Here is an 18,009-nt window from a genome sequence, read left to right on the forward strand (position 1 = left end):
GAACAGATTTTCACCAAATTTGGCAAAAATACTCATAACCCAAACCCTAACACTCTAAAGCTAAAACGAGTACAAACTCACAAACGATATTTATATATATATATATGTATATATATATATATATATATATATATATATGTTGTTGTATTTGGGGATGGTCATATATATATATGTGTGGATGGTATTTGAGGACACATGTATTCTTAGTCATTATTTTATTTGACTAACTTTTATTGAATTTCTCTTTCAGGAAATAACATTGACTGGCCCTATGCTTACTAATGAAATTAAAAGGCATTCTGTGATTATTGCTTTGAAGGCTATGCATGATGAAATTTATAAATTTCTCGTTTTCTGAAAGTTAAGGATCTTCTGTCCACAAGATTTGCTGTGAGACAGAGAAAGAAGATGGAAGTGTATTACCTGTATCAAAACCTACAATACATTCCAAATGCTCTAATTGTATCAGGACACCTGAATTTAATCAGGAAGTTAAGCAAAACATTGAAGACAATCTAGGAAAATCAATGAGGTCAATTGCAAAAAAGTTTCCTGTGTCAGAAAAAACAATCAGAAATGTTGTGCATGAAGACATCGGATACAAATCTCATGTGATGAGAAGAGGTTAATTCATGTCAGAAAAAATATAAAGAAAACCATTTAATCAGATCCAAAAAACTTTTGAACAAACTTAAAAATCTATTAGTAGATGGTGTGATTTGATTTTTCTCAAATGAGAAAAACTTTAACCAGGACCAGAAAACTAACAGAAGAAATGACAGATGGCTACGTGCAGACCCTTCTAAAGTTCCAAGAGTAATGCACACAAAATTTCCTACAAGTGTCATGGTTTTGGCTGTTGTTAGCCACCTCACTTTTTCCACAAGGTCTTAGGATGAATGCTGCTGACCAACCACATATGTATAAGTATGATTTGAGAGTTTACTGTTTTACACAAAGTATAAAAAATATTAGGAAAAAAACTCATAAAATATTAAAAGGTGTGTGGGTGTGATCTTTTTTTTTGTGTGTGTAAGGAAACATACTTACAGTCAACTGACCAGCAACACCAAAGTCAGCAAGTTTAGCTTGGCCTTCATTGTTTAATAGTATATTTCCAGCTTTAATATCTCTGTGTATTTTTCGTCTTGAATGTAGGTAATCCAATCCTTTTAATGTGTATGATAATATTGTGGCAATTTCAAGTTCATTCAACTAAGGAAAAGTAAAACACATTTACATCAATTAATCTTTTTTTAACAAACTACCTCTGACTGAAGTTAATATATTACACAAAATATAAACTGGAACAAAAAGAAAGAAAATAAGATCTAAATAAAATCTAAGGTCTACTTTAGGGTTTACATACATGTCTATCCCTGTAAGCACACTTATATAGCTCATACATCTCTCCTCCACATGCACACACAAATACACTGCATAATGCAGGTTTTGTTGTTTAGACCTCTGAAAGAAAATGTGCAGCTAAAATCTAAACTAAGCGCAAGAATAAATTATTAAAATTACCCCTCTAATTTTTCAGACAAACTAAAATATTGAGGCGTCAACAAAATTTACATGAACATCATCGTTTAACATCTGCCTTCCATGCTAGCATGGGTTGGACGATTTCACTGAGGACTGGCGAACCAGATGGCTGCACCAGGCTCCAATCTGATCTGGCAGAGTTTCTACAGCTGGATGCCCTTCCTGACGCCAACCACTCCGAGAGTGTAGTGGGTGCTTTTACGTGCCACTGGCACGAGGGCCAATCAGGCAGTACTGGCAACGGCCATGCTCAAAATGGTGTTTTTTACGTTCCACTTGCACAGGAGCCAGTCCAGCGGCACTGGGATCAACCTCGCTCGAATGTTTTTTCACATGTCATTGGCACAAGTGCCAGTAAGGCAACACTGGTAACGATCACGCTCAAATGGTGCTATTTACATGCCACTGGCATGGAAGCCAGACAGCTGCTCTGGCAATGATCACGCTCGGACGGTGTGCTCTTAGTGATCCATTGGCACAGGTGCCAGTCATCGAATTTGGTTCAATCAGGATTTCGATTTCACTTGCCCCAACAGGTCTTCGCAAGCCAAGTTTAGTGTCCAATGAAGAAAAGGTTGACATGGGTGCCAGTAGTCGAATTTGGTTCGATTTCGATTTCATTTGCTTCAACAGGTCTTCACAAGCGGAGTTTCGTGTCCAATGAAGGAAAGGTATGCATAAGTGAGCTGGCTACATCCCTGGCAGAAGCCTCGGATTATGGTCTCACTTGGCTTGCCAGGTTTTCTCAAAGGTCTCAGTCACTAGTCATTGCCTCGGTGAGGCCTAATGTTTGAAGGTCATGCTTCACCACTTCATCCCAAGTCTTCCTGGGTCTACCTCTTCCACAGGTTCCCTCAACCGCTAGGGTGGGGCACTTTTTCACACAGCTATCCTCATCCATTCTCGCCACATGACCATACCAGCGCAATTGTCTCTCTTGTACACCACAACTGATGCTTCTTAGGTCCAACTTTTCACTCAAGATACTTACACTCTGTTGAGTATGCACACTGATATTACTCAACTGGCCCCGATGGTTTCCCAGCTGTCCTCTTAAAGTCGTGTAAACAAGAACTAGCAGGACCACTCCGGATACTCTTCCAGAGTTTCCTTGCAAATGGTAAACTTCCCAAAAAGCTGAAGGAAGGCACCATATGTCCTATCCATAAAGGTGGAAGCAAAGCAGAGGCTGGGAACTACAGGCCCATCTCTCTGACTTCACATATTAGCAAAGTCATGAAACGAATTGTCAGAAGGAGATTGATTGCGTTCCTAGAAGAAAATGACTTGCTGAATGAGACCCAGCATGGTCTCCGTCCAGGTAGAAGCTGCCTCACGCAGCTCTTGCAGCATTATGACTGGGTCCTGAAGCAGCTACTTGACCATTCAAATGTTGATGTGATATATCTCGACTTTGCAAAAGCCTTTGACAAAGTTGATCATGGCTTGATATGTCACAAGCTGCGAAACCTTGGCATAGCTGGTAAATTAGGAGAGTGGCTGCATGACTTCCTGAATGGTAGAAGTCAGACAGTTGCAGCCAATGGAGAACTATCTAGGGAAACACAAATATTGAGCGGTGTTCCACAAGGAACTGTTCTGGGGCCACTACTGTTCATAGTGGCCCTTCTGGACATGCCCACGGTCACTCGGACAGCCACTGTCACTAGCTATGCTGATGACACAAAGATATCTCAGGCAATAAAGAATCCTGATGATATTGTAAGCCTGCAGAATGACCTAAATGCAATATATGAGTGGGCAGAGCAAAATAATATGCAGTTCAATGCAAAAAAATTTAAAGCACTGCGCTACAAGACCACAAGTACCTCCCAACTGGCATACACAGGGCCTGGAGGTACTGCAATCCCAGAACCACAAACAGTAAGAGATCTGGGCATCAACATGTGTAGTGATGCATCATTTCACATGCACATTGTCAAGTTGACAGCAAAGTGCAGACAACTGGCAGGGTGGATACTGAGGACATTCCGTACAAGGGATCAAAAAGTCATGTTGACTCTGTGGAAGACATTTGTTCTGAGCCGCCTAGACTATTGCTCTCAGTTGTGGTCACCACACAGTGTTAAGCGGACAGCAGAACTTGAGGCAATTCAGCGGCACTATACAAAAAAGATCGCCACAGTCCAACAGATGAACTACAGGGAGCGACTGAAGGCACTAGGTCTCTACTCCCTGGAGCGCAGGCGGGAGAGATATGTAATAATATACATATGGAAAATACTGGAAGGACTGGTGCCAAACTTTGGCATCAAGTACTACAGGAATGCCCGCACGGGTCGCCACTGCATGATGCCAAAGGTACCGTCCACTGCATCTCACATAAGAACGAGATACTGCAGCAGCCTCGGTTTCAGAGGACCTCAGCTCTTCAATGCCCTGCCATAACATTTGAGAGACATGCAAGATATGGATGCGGAGGTCTTCAAGACAAAACTTGACGCTTTCCTCTCCACGATACCAGACGAACCAATGGCTCGTAATGAGACGCAGTTTATGGCAGCTATGTCAAATTCTCTTATACACCAGATGTGCCATCAAAACTCTTGATTGGACCATGTCAGGTGGGGGAGAAGAGCCATGCAAGGAACGTGAAAATCACGGTGGTGCACCAGCATGGCCGCAGCCACTTGGCTGAAACACATAAATAAAAAAAAGAAAAAAAAAAGAAATATATATATACATATATATATATATATATATATGCACACATATAAACCACTCTAAATTACATAACAGATAATGCACCACCACTTATTTACAATTATGAAATTATGATAAGAAATCTCCATATGAGATAAAGTAAAACACTTACAGTTTTGTTCCGTAACCGCATTATGTCAGAAACAGAACCAGCACCACAATACTCCATGACAATCTGCAAAAAATAATGCATTTAAATACTATTTTGCTTAAGTAAAATATTCATATATTTCATTAAGCCAATCAAACTGATACTGAAATAAGGAGAATATCTAGATACCTTACAAGTAAATATCTCTGCATAGTTCACTTTTGTATCATGAATATATTGGCAGAAAAATAGTAATCAGGAATTCTGAGAAAGTTCCTAACCTTCTATAAAATGAGTGATTTATCTGCTCACTGAAGAAATGGGCAGTGGCCTTAGGAAGCCCTGTGTTTAATAAGTTTAACTGTAAGCACAAAGTTCTTCACTTTCTTTGTCATGGCTCCACCTAAGAAGCAGTTGCACCAATTTCTGCTTCATCTAACTGCAATATACAAGAACCACATGACATAACATAGACAACCTTGTTGTTTTGAATTTACTCTGGATCTTCTTTCTTCTGCTAAGAATTCTTTCACTACTATAAAAAAAGAGTAGAAATACTCATCAATTTGAGAACCTCTAAGCTCAAATAATTTCTATCCATGAGTGCTTCCACAATTATTACTATTTCAATGTCTGTCAAATCATCTTTTGTTTAGCAGCTAATTTCAGTTAAATAGATCAATACAAAAATATGCTAAAGCACAGAAAAAAAATTTATCTTTTTTAAAATTAAAATTTAAAAAAATACAATCCAAAGTCTTGTTCATCAAAAGATCCAATATATCATTTTTCAGCGATTCTTCTGCAATGATATCTTTTATTTTTCTAACAGTTCAAAAAGAAAATAATGAAAGAAAAATGGCTCTGGTAAAGCTTCTTTTCTCTTAAAAAATAAAGAGAAATACAAACCAGAAGATCTGTGTTCTTAAAGTAGCTGCCATAATACTTCACTATGAATTGACTATCACATTGTTGCATTATGGATATCTCTTTTATAATTTCTTGAAGGTCTGTGTCCACAGGTACTTTTTTAATGGCCAATACAGACCCAGATTCCTTGTGTAAAGCCTTGTACACACTGCCATAGGACCTGCACAAAATACATATTTTTGCAACTTTCATTTGTCAAAATGTTTATATACATCTTTGATAATATCAAATAAAACACAATGTAAAACAGACAAAAATTGTCAATATTTTTCAATAAGCTTGTTATTCTTGCTCACTTGCTCACGCCCTCCATCCATCCGTCGGTCAGTTGGTTGGTTGGCCACCTGCCACCAACTGCCATGTTATAATTATATCAATGATTACAATGAGGTTCACATAAGTACATATATACACTTATACAGTAAGCTGGCAGGCACACACTCAAAAATATGGATTCAGAGAGGAGAAACCTCTACACACAGAACAGGAGTACGACTACCTAGAGAGAAAGTCATGTACATTTATAATGAAATGGTGGGGTGGGGTGGGGGTGATAACATTTTTGCAAGATGGACACTTTTTTTTAATGTAACATGTTAAATGGCATAAGAAATTATTAAAGATATTAGCTTTGAATTGACCATATAACAATGAACAGAGAGGAAAAAATCTGTAGCTGGTACTTACCCTCGTCCAATTTTACAAATAATATCAAACACTTCATCAGGCTGGCGTGCTAAACATTCATCACTCAATTTGAGCTCACTGAAGACAAATAAAAAAATTATAAATATCCAACAATATGTGAAATGATAAAATAATTAACTAACAATAAGTATTTAAAAGAAAGTAAATTGATATGTACGTGCTTTCATCACAATTGAAACTTAAAATTAGAAATAAAATTTATATAACTAGTGTAAAAATATTTATTATTGGAGCTTATTTCACTATATTATTTGCCTTTGCAAAGAAGCATAATGTCTTTGGCTTTCTATTGTTTTTTCTTCTTCATAAAATGAAGAGATAATGTTTATCATATTTTCATCATGTTGGAGCCTACTGTAGCCATCTGGTTTCACCAGTCCTCAGTCAAATCGTCCAAACCATGCTAGCATGGAAAGTGGACTTTAAACAACGATGATGATGAGAATAAAACTGAAGGAAAAAGCATGTTTATATCATGGCCTACATCTGCAATTTTTAAGTCAAGGAAAGAAATTTACAATATCATTAGTTGTTGTTTAGGTCCAAGTTAGCCCTGTTTTATTCTAATACTAATTGAATAGCCCATCGTTGCCGGGCAATTTTTACAATAGTAAGTCTTATATAAATTTTTGTTTATTCCATGTCAGATCATACCTTCCTCAACAGATAGGCTTCTTCATCAGGACAGATTTGTGCAATTTTTCACAAAAATACTTCGCTGAAGATTTTTTTCCTTTTTAAATTATTTACATGTCTGTTCAACCGTTTCACATGACTTTATTCATTAGAACTTATTAAAACTTCAGAAGTTCTTACAACTTTGATTGTTAAAATGCTTTGCTTTCGTTTGTTTAATAAAGATTCCTCCTCCTAATGATTTTGCTTTCATTTTGTGATAGACAACTATCATGCAGAAAATGCCAGCTTCTAAATCCTGTTTTCTGATTAGGTAAAATTGATTAAACTTTAAACCTCAGTAACATTTTTCTGCAATTTTTCTGGAACAAGTAAATAACAAAGTCGGATTAACATAGAAAATTATTTCAATATAGTAAATTTGAAAATTTTGATGTAATTCTAAAATCTCACAATATGTGACAGCAACAGGGAAGACCCTACAAAAGTAGAGAGACAAACAGTTATAGGACACTAGCAGAGCCAACAGGCGTTGCCTGAGAATAAAAGTTTTCCTTACGTAATGGAAGAATAAAGCAAAATATGTTGTATAGAAATTTGTTATTCTAAATTCAATTTATTCTTCATTGGTTTACTGGTTTAGGCAATAAGACGGTAACAGACAGAAAGACAGAAATTGCCATTTATATATCAGATATACTTTTCATGAAGATTGGTTTGCTGGTTTAGCCAATAAGATGGTGAAAGACAGAAATTGCCATTTTATCAGATATACTTGCTCGGTCTAGAAGTGACAGTGCTCATGGCCATATCCACCAGAATCAGTGAGGTGCCATTCTGTTTAAACATTTTGTAAGACATGAGCAGGGAGGGAATTCCAGAGAGAAGAAATTCTGGAAAGGAAGGACTGAGCATAGCAATTTGTGCAGGGCCAAGGTGAAAGACACAAAATAGTTGATGAGAAAAGGAGAGCTGAATGAGTTGGAAAGTGCCTGAGTGGAAGTGACATGAGACCAATCAGCTCCAAGGAGCAGAGTCCATGGTAGTAATAGTAGAAAAGGCAGAGAAGGGAAAAAGTATACTAATGAGTTAGAAGCTGGAGGGTCTCTATGAGTGACTTTATGCCAACTGGTCAAATGGTCTTTCTGTAGATGAGGTTTAAACTGTCTGTGCATGTGTAACAACATCCCCTTCCTGATATGGAAGTAATACTCTACATCCTGAACATGGTAAAAAGTCAGTAATTAAAGTATTTTCTGGCCTCAAAAAAAGGAGCCAGTCTGAGATACATTTCTATGTTAAGATTGTGTATTTGTCGTGAGAGCTCCCAAATAAGGCCTAACATTTGGAGTGGTCACAAGGTTTGTAGTTGCATGCTACTCAACTTTATGAGGAGAAAGTGTATAACAATTTCTTGGTATGACACAACTAGTATAAATCCATTGAGAATGTTTTAAGATCTCTGTTCATGTTATCAGTGTACATTTGGTGTTAAATGTCTTGATTAGAGTTGGATAACACTGGGGTGGAGAAGGTTAGAAAAAGATGAGGGATGGTATAATTAGAGTAAGAGTTGACATTGTTGACACAAGTCACTGATAAAGAGAAGAGTATAGCAAGAAGATTTAAATTCTGGAGTACACAGAGATGATAGAGTGTGGAACAGAAAGGACTTCACCAGCACACACCGCAGCATAATTTGATATGAAGCTGCTAATTCAAGAGGTGTGAAAGGAATGGAGTTCATTCATAGGCAGGCAGTTTAGACAAAAAATTCTCATGCCAAACACAGTTGGAAGTTTTGTTGATATTGGGACTGACAATACTGCTTTCACCAAATTTCTATAGGGTGAGAGCCCACTAGTGGGTAGTTCAGTAGATTTTTTGTAGAAGCCATACTGGTAGTCATTAAAGACAGAGGAGGAAAGATTCAAAGTGTTGGAGAATGTTGTGCATCTAAAAGGAAAAGAATATGTGCACTTGCTGAATGATGGTTGAGGGGTTTTCACACAGTGAGATGCTCCCACATCGCCACTACTGTGCACAGTATTAACAGGTTAAGTCTTGTACATACTTTTAAGGTTTTTCTTTGTATTTGTGATTATCATTCTTAGCATAGATTTATTAACTGAGAACACCTCCTATCATCACTAACTACTTTACAGCATGGACTGCATGTATATATATGTGTGTGTGTGTATATGTATACATATGTATAATACAAATAATATGTGAGTATATGCATATGTACGTACATGTATGTACATACCTACGTCTACATGTATATATACATGCATATCTGGGTTCAGGACATCATAAGAAAACGTGGACAAAATGAGAAACAGAACATAAACAGAGCACAGAAAACACACAGGCCACATAGAGAACATTTCCTTCATCAGCTGCCACAATTCTAAAACTAAGCGTTTCGAAGAGTTAGGGAAGGACGCATTGTTAGAATGGCTCTTCCCGCGGAAACAAATAAAATTTGTAACGCGGAGGAATATAGTGGCGAACAGAAAACACAACAAGAAAAAACGAAACGGTGAAAATAAACAAGAAGGGCTATAAGGCCAGACATGAAAAAAATATATGTATACTGAACGCTGTGATGTGATGAACTTAGGAAGAGAGAAGAAAGTTTGTGCGAGCTTGGCAGTAGCCAAGATAAGAAAGGAAGCAGTAGCTGGACACATGTGACCAGCGAGGGATAAGAAGAAAGAGTGGTAGAGAGAGAGAAAAAGGGGAGGAAGAAGAATATAGGTGAGCAACGAGAGACAGGGAGGAAGAGAGAGATATAGTAGTGAAGGGGAGAGGCAAAGAACAACAGAAGGAAGAACAAGGGGGAGAAAGATACAAAGATAGAGTCGCGTCAGTATTTATATATATATATATATATATATATATATATATACATATATGTATGTATATACATATATGTATGTATATATGTATGTATATATATATGTATATATATGTATATATATATATATGTGTGTGTGTGTGTGTGTGTATATATGTATGTACATATATATATGTATAATATATATATACATACAAACATACATGTGCATGTATAAAACCAACCTGAATTTGTGTTCCTCATTACAGTTGTCTATTTTGTTGTCTCTGAAAAAGAAAATAAAAGGTTTTTTTTTTACAAGCAATAGATTTATTTAATGCAGAAACACACACATAATGATATTAATATCATAATATAAAGTTGAAGTTAGTAAGGAAATAGATGTTCAATTATTATTATTATCCTGCACGCGTAAGCAAAAGCAGGGTATTATAATCACTCATCTTTGTCTGTTTGTCTGTGTTTGCAGAATTACTAGAAAACGGCTTAACAGATTTTCACGACACTTGGTAGAAATACTCATTGAGTGAGTGGCTCAAAATGATGAGCATTTGGTTTGATTATCTTTAAAAAAAATTTTTTTTAAATCAAACTTACAAATTTCCTGATAAGTGTGTATAGATCATGATGCACCTACACACGTAGACATGTGTGCATACATACATAAATAAAAACATACATAGATATGCAGGTGTGTGTGTGTGTGTGTGTGTGTGTGTGTGTGTGTGTGTGTGTGTGTGCAGTGATGGATTCGTGGGTTGGGTTTATTTACAATTTGATTTCTTAATTTCACTGGAGTATAAATATCTATAATGATGATACTTAAAAAAAAAAAGAACTTTTTTTAATCGAACTTACAAATTTCCCGATAAGCAAGTTGTCATATTATCATGTTCACTTTCGTTTTCATATGAATCGACCCTTATCTGCATGTGTATAGATCATGGCGTACCTATGCACATAGATACGTGTGCATACATAAATAAATACATACATACATACATAGGTATACGATTCTTTGTGTGAGTGTGTGTGTGTGCGCACGTGCACATGTGCATGCATGTGTGTACAGTGATGGATTGGAGGATTTCATTTATTTACGGCTTGATTTCTTAATTTCACCAGGAGTATAAATACCTGTAATGATGATACTTATAAAAAAAAATTAATTCAGTTCAATTAAAATGCATGGGTAAGCAACGCATTGTAAACCATACTATAATTTGCAAAATAATGCCTTTTTTTTTTCCATTATTATTATTATTATTATTATTATCATTATTACTGAATCATTAGCATGCCAGGCAAAATGCTTAGTAGCATTCCCCTCCCCCCCAAAATTGCTGCACTTGTGGAAAAATTTGAAACCATTATTTTATTATTATTATTATTATTATGTTTTTTTTTTTCTTCTTTATTCAAATTTTTTCCCATTTCTCGCCGAGTGTTTTCCGTACACCTAGGGCAGAGAAACGTTGTATGCATTCCCAATTTACACACGCAAATTCATAGGTAAAACATGTATTTAAGAAAAAAAAAATCATGAATGGATGTTGTTTTCACAGCGATAATGCTCTTCTTAGTACATGAGTCGTTCCAGTTAGCACGATTTTTTGCACCTCCTGTAGAGATGGTAAGCCTGGTTATTATTATTATTATTATTATTATTACGTAAGGCAGCAAGCTGATAGAATTGATAGCATGCTGGGCAAAATGCTTAGTGATATTTCATCTGTTGTTATGTTCTGAGTAAAAATTCCACTGAGGTCAACTTTGCCTTTCATCTTTTCAGGGTCAATAAAATAAGTACCAGTTCAGTACTGGGGTCGATGTAATTGACTATCCCCACCCCCAGAATTTTAGGCCTCGTGCCTTTAGTAGAAAGGATTATTATTATTATCATCATCAAATGATGAACTGGTAGAATTATTACTGCAGTGGTCAGAATGCTTAGTAACATTTCTTCCTGTTCTTTACATTCTGAGTTCAAATTACACCAAGGTTGACTTTGCCTCTCGTCCTTTCAGAGTCAATAAAATAAGTACTAGTCAAGCACTGGAATCAATGTACTCAACTCATCCCTTCCCAAAATATTTCAGGCATTATGCATATAGTAGAAAGGATTATTATTATCGCATGATTTTCTCCAGTTTTGATGCTCTTCTAGGTTTTCTATATCGTATCTCAGCTCCTTCCTGCAGCTTAGAGGCACAACACTTTTCCTCAGTGCATGTACTACCCTAATCAAAGGGACAAAAGAAAACTTGGTGTGTAGTTCCAAAAACGTCAAGGACTGTTGCAGAGTTCTTTAAACCCATGCTAATTTAAAGTCACATGCTTTGTCTCTTTTGTAAGTGTCCGGAGATCAAGTTAAGAAGGAAGAGATGGTAATAAGATTGACTTATCTATTAGAGGTTACTTATTTTATTCAACTTTACAAATAACTTTTCACTGACAGTAAATATAGTTAATTTTCTGCTTGAGTTCATTCTGCAAAATAGTCAATTGCTTGTTAAAGACGACGCTCTTTACACTGTGGGAGAGAATTGGGTGGTAGACTATTGACCATCTTGAATCTGTAGGTGTTTATAATATTTTTATCATTTTTGCACTGGTAAATATTCCACCTCAGTTTTTATTTTTTGAAACTTTCAGCTTTTTGCAGTAGTAACTTCAGGTAATTTTTCTCCAATGGTATAAGTACATACTTCATTAAAAAATGGGTCTTTTTTATTTTGTCTTTAATGTTAGGAAAGGGAACTATTGTATTGATAGTTATTTTTAAGTATAAACACAGTGAAACATTAAATTGAATGATTACTCAATACTTTTCTGCATATCATCATCAACATCATTTAACAACCATTTTCCATGTTGGCATGGGTTAGACAGTTTTACAGGAGCTGGCCAGCTGAAGATCTGCCCAGGCTCCTTGACTGCTTTGGCATCTTCTCTGATAACCTCCCTATTAATACACTGCACCTCTTGTGTGTCCATAGCTTACACTGGGTACATTGTATGGAGTTCCTGCCTACACCTTTCCTACAAATCAAACAGTTTTTTTGTTTACTAGAACCTTTGCTAAATTAATCTTAAGGCCCTTAAATTCCAGGTTTTGCTTCCACACCTGGAATTTCTCTTCTAGCTCTAACATGGAATCTGCTATGAGGGCAACATGATCAGCATATAGTAGTTCCCAGGGGCTGCACATCTTGAATTACACTGTTATGGCCTGGAGAACAATGATGAAAAGGAAGGGACAAAGGCCTGAGCCTTGATGAACCTCTACCTGTACACCAAATTCTTCACTGTACTTGTTAACTCTCACCTTACTAACAGCATCTTTGTACATGGCCTGTACAGCTTTCACCAGCCACTCATTTATCCCTAGCCTCCTCAGAGCCCGCCAACTTGCTGTAGATACCATGCACCAGAATCATGAGCAAGTCATCCCCATCTGAACACTGTTCTCATGAAAATCCAGAAAAGGCTTGACAATGACAGCTTGCAGATCTACAACTACTATGGTATTCCTTTACCAGAGACAAGTATAGTTGAAGTAGCTAATATTCCAAGTGTACTTAAAGAAGAAACAATTTTCAATAGACAAGAACTGTAAGAACTTCTGCCAACTTTGAATAGTGAATAAAGATTAGGTTTTAACGAAGTTACTAGGTTCATAAATGATAAAGAAGAAAAAGTTCTATGCTTGAATGCAAGTGGAGGCACAGGGAAAATATATGTAATTAACATCAAACTTGATTACCTCAGGTTTAAGAAAACATTGCAGTTGCTTTACTCTTCATTCTAAGATCATCATGATGTGATTTCAGAACTGACATGCTATCTTACAAAGAAAGATGCCACATAAAATTTATGCAACAGGCAGACCTCCAGTTATTGATGAGGCCACTATGGGGTGTAAACATATCCTCAAGTGCCTTGATAGGTGCTTGCTAAATGTGCAAGATTAAAAGATTTTTCAGTGAACTCATTGTATTACTGTTTGGTGATTGGAAACACTTTTTTCAAGCTATACATCATAGTGTAAGATTGTAAATTGCTAATGCAACACTAAAGAGGCTGTTTCTTTGGGAAATACTAAGAGCTGATAACCAAAGAATTCTTACAGAAGGTACTTCTGATGAAAGACAGTTTGCTAATTACCTTCTTGATGTAAGAATAAGAAATGATAACATTTCAGTCGAACAAAGCCAAGGTGCATTCGAAATCAAACTACTAAATGACTTTTGCCTTGAAAATGGTACTCTTTCAGGTCCATGTGATTTTGTGTAAGCTGTCCTTGAAAATAATTTCACAAACTCTAGGATATACACAGGCAGTCACACAGATCTTAAAAGAAAGAAAGAAAAGAAAAGGAGATCAGGTGATACTGTGGTTGGATCTCACAAATGCCTACAGGTTTATGCCACATAAGCTAGTAGAGATGGTTCCTTAAAGACTTGTCCCCAGAAAGATCAACTTCATTCAGGATTACTTTCACAATTTCCAGATGAGATCATTTCAGGATCCATAGTATCAGAGTGGCACAGGTTGGAAAGAGATATTATAACTGGTGGTATCATTTCAGTAATCCTTTTTGCCTTTGCCATGAACATGGTGTCAAGCCAGCAGAGATAAAGTGCAAAGGACTCCAAACAAAAATCCAGCATGCATCAGCCACAATCATGGATGGCCTGACTGTAACAATTATCAACAGATGCTAGTGGCAGATAGATCTTTCAGAAATTCAAGAAGCTCATTCCATGAGCAACAATGAATTTCAACCCATGAGAGTCAAAATCTATTGTACTGAAAAAAGGGAAGTGATGGGAAAGTTTTCAACACTGACAGAACAATCAGTCAACAGCTTGGAGAAACTCTTATACAGCAGCCCGATGGATAGAGAACCAGCAAAGACCTTGAGAACTGGCTTAAGAAGAGTGACAAATTTGGATTACCCAGTTGCTTCAAAACTTGGGTATAATAGCATGCCATCCTATCCAGGGGTTTGAGGCCCCTGTAATTATATAATGTCAGGATGTCAACTGTGAAAACCCTAAAGAAGATCAGCAGGATTTGGATCAACTAACACCTTATGATTACTCTTCAACACCTCTCAGAGGAAATAAGAAAAGTCATGAAGAACAGAGATTACAGAGACACCAAAGTAGCAGGAACTGGCATTGAAATTTGCACTGGAGAAGGAGAAGGAATGAGGCAGAGAGATCTTGTTGGAACTGTGACAATAGAGCACTCAGGCTGGAGCTACTTTCCAATCTACCAGATTGTTCACCCCAAAGGAAAAGAGCAACAAAATCTCCAAGAAGTTTGCATAGGCAAGCAGGATGGTGGGACTCAACCAACAAGGAATGTGGTGGCTCAACATACAGCAGTGGAACATAACTTGATAAATCTATGGAAGGCTGACATCCAGCACATCAGATTTCTGATCTAGGCTATCTCCAGCACTTTAACACATTCAAGCTTTCACATGTGGAGCAAAAGTACCCTCCTGTCCTTTGTGCACTGAAAGAGGATCCCTTTGACATCTCCTTAGTAACCTTAGGTGATGACCACTATCATTAACAACATAGTCAAACACTCAAGGTGATTGAGAAGGTGATAATAACAGTCACTGAATTCAGCAAACCCCAATCAAGGATGAAGACTATCACTTTTCTCAAAGATGGAGAGAAGCCCAGTGCACTGAAACATCAATGCTCATGCCCACTTTCCACTGCCCCAGACTGGCAGCTAAGAATGGATCTCACAAAACAAAGTTTCCAGAACACATCATATGTCACTCTACCTAAATAGCAATCTTCTCAAACTCTACCAAGTAAGTTATCATGTGGAAACTAGCTATTCCATTGGAAGAACACATAGAGGAGGCTAATGAGAGAAGGCCTGCCAAATACCAGGAACTGATAAGGGATATAGAAACCGTGGCTAGCAGGCACAATGCAGGGCAACTGAAATACTTGGCGAAGGTTCCATGCAGTATTCACTCTGCACAGGTCTGACTGAGCTTACTTACTGGTGCAGCAAAAATGAAGGCCATAAATTAATTCCATTACTGAATCTGCAGAGAAGGCTACTAGGTGGTTTGGATAGAGGGCTGTACTATTTGGCATTTCCGCCGGAAGCTCCAGTATGAATATTTCAGAGTGTTTGGGTGTCAATCTGAGAACAGTGCAATCAGAGGACATGTACCGAGAGTGATAAAAATCAAACATCCAGTCAACATCATGATTAGAGTCACCAGAAGGCTCAGAGAATGGTATGTTGGAGGGGTAGTAGGTGAGGGGAAACAGGAGATAGGTAATGGCAGTGCAGGTGCAGGGAGAGAGAGCAGAGGCACAGTCCATGGAACAGCCCTGGCAACGGCTGTGTAGATAGAGGTGAGGGGATATCCATGAAGGATGAAGTGGCGAGCCGCAAGTTGAGACTGAGTCTCAAAGTCATGGTTGTCACTGCAGAGCCTGCGCAGACGGAGGAATTGGAAGTAGGGGATGGTGAGCTTGGTGTGGGTAGGGTGGGAGGAAAAGAAGTTAAGGTAGGAGTGTGAGTCAGTGTGCTTGTAGTGGATGGGGGTAGTGAGAGTGGAGTGGTGTATGTTGACAGAAATGTCGAGAAATGTGACAGAAGTATTGGAAATAGTGCAGAATTCGAGGGCAGGATGGAAGGATTGGACAAAAGAGAGGAAAGAGTCCAGTTATTCATAGGAGAGTGAAGTCGCACCAATACAGTCATCAATATAACAACCATATAGCCAAGGAGGGGGACCAGTGAATCGTGAGAATATTTGGGCCTCAATTTAGCCAACAAACAGGTTCGCATAATGGGGGCCCGTTCTCGTTCCCATGGCCACTCCCAAGATCTATTGGTAAAAATTCCTTGCAAACAAGAAGCAGTTGAAGGAGAGAACAAGTTCAGCCAGACAAAGAAGTGTGGAGGTGTCAGATTGGGGATTGGGTCAAAGGTCCAGAAAGTGTTTAAGTGGGAGACACACACACACAGTTCAAATTTACAGAAAACAAAAGACGAAGACAGGTGAGGGAACAACAAGCAAATATATTAGTTTGATGTTCAGGAGGAAGAGAAAAGTCTTTGACGTTCTGGGCCTGAACTGTTCAAAAGAAAAGATTGAGAGGAAAAAAAATAAAAAGGAAAAAAAATGGAGAGCAAACGAAAAAAAAAACAGAGGCAATGATGATTTATTACATCGATATAAAGGAAGACAATGTAATAAGGGCTATAGATGAAATGAACCCAAACTCAGCTACTAGCCCTGATGAATTCCAAGCAATCCTTCTAAAAGTATGTAAGCGAGTCCTAGCAAGACCACTGCAGTCCCTCTTTCAGAGCTTCCTTGCATCTGACAAACTCCCAAGAAAACTGAAGGAGGGTAAAATATGCCCTATTCATAAAGGAGGTAGCAGAGCGGAGGCCAAGAACTACTGACCTATCTCTCTGACCTCGCACATCAGCAAAGTCATGGAACAAATAGTCAGAAGAAAACTAATTGCCTTCCTTGAAGAAAATGACTTGCTACCTGACACCCACTTTGCAAAGGCCTTTGATAAAGTCGATCATGGAATGATATGTCACAAACTGTGTGATCTCGGCATAGTTGGAAAATTGGGAGAATGGCTTCATGACTTTCTGAAGGATAGAAGTCAGGTGGTAGTAGCCAATGGGGCCACCTCCAATGACACGCAAATAGTGAGCGGTGTTCCGCAAGGCACCGTTTTGGGACCACTATTGTTCATAATGGCCCTCTCAGACATACCCTCAGCCACACAGAGAGCCACGATCACAAGTTATGCAGATGATACAAAAGTCTCACAGGTAATACAGAACCATGAAGACACTATGCACCTGCAATGTGAGCTGGACGAAATATACGAGTGGGCTGAATAGAATAGCATGCAGTTTAATGCTGCAAAGTTTCAAGCCTTATGCTATCAGCATGCAAAACTAAATGCAATACCCATTAAATACATTGGACATGGAGGGATTGCCATCCCAGAGGCACAGTCAGTGCGAGACCTGGGCATTTACATGACACTACATTGGCAATGAAATGCAGGCGACTGACTGGATGGGTTCTTAGAACAAGAGATCAGGAAACGATGACAGTCCTCTGTAGGACACTTGTCCTAAGCCACTTTGACTATTGTTCTCAGTTATGGTCACCAACCAGTGTCAAATTAATCTCAGGACTTGAAGCAATCCAACGAAGCCACATGAAGAAGATAGCCTCTATGCAGCATATAAGCTATTGGGAAAGACTCAAGAGATTAAGACTCTATTCCTTAGAGTGTAGGCGAGAAAGATATGCCATAATATTCATCTGGAAGATCCTCGAAGGACTTGTCCCAGACTTTGGCATCAACAATTACACAAAAAAAAAGAACTGGGCACCACTTCATAGTGCCAAGGACTCCAAATTTGCCATCAAGATGTAGGACAAGATACTGCAATAGCCTGGGCTTCAGAGGTC

At 38.0% G+C, this 18,009-nt stretch overlaps 1 protein-coding gene across 1 annotated transcript in view; it reads right to left on the reverse strand.

Moving 5' to 3' along the window:
- LOC106870147 (serine/threonine-protein kinase 3) overlaps positions 1-18,009 on the reverse strand; it is a 36,984-nt gene that overhangs the window by 11,204 nt on the left and 7,771 nt on the right. Inside the window, exons 2-6 of the mRNA XM_014916148.3 lie at positions 9,725-9,766; positions 5,981-6,058; positions 5,273-5,453; positions 4,385-4,447; positions 1,051-1,215 (exon numbers count right to left, since the gene is read on the reverse strand). Coding sequence (XP_014771634.1) covers positions 1,051-1,215; positions 4,385-4,447; positions 5,273-5,453; positions 5,981-6,058; positions 9,725-9,766 — 529 coding nt within the window. The remainder of the gene's footprint in view (positions 1-1,050; positions 1,216-4,384; positions 4,448-5,272; positions 5,454-5,980; positions 6,059-9,724; positions 9,767-18,009) is intronic.

Source organism: Octopus bimaculoides, chromosome 3, assembly GCF_046866305.1.
Source record: "Octopus bimaculoides isolate indiv1 chromosome 3, ASM4686630v1, whole genome shotgun sequence".
Classification (NCBI taxonomy): Eukaryota; Metazoa; Mollusca; class Cephalopoda; order Octopoda; family Octopodidae; genus Octopus; species Octopus bimaculoides.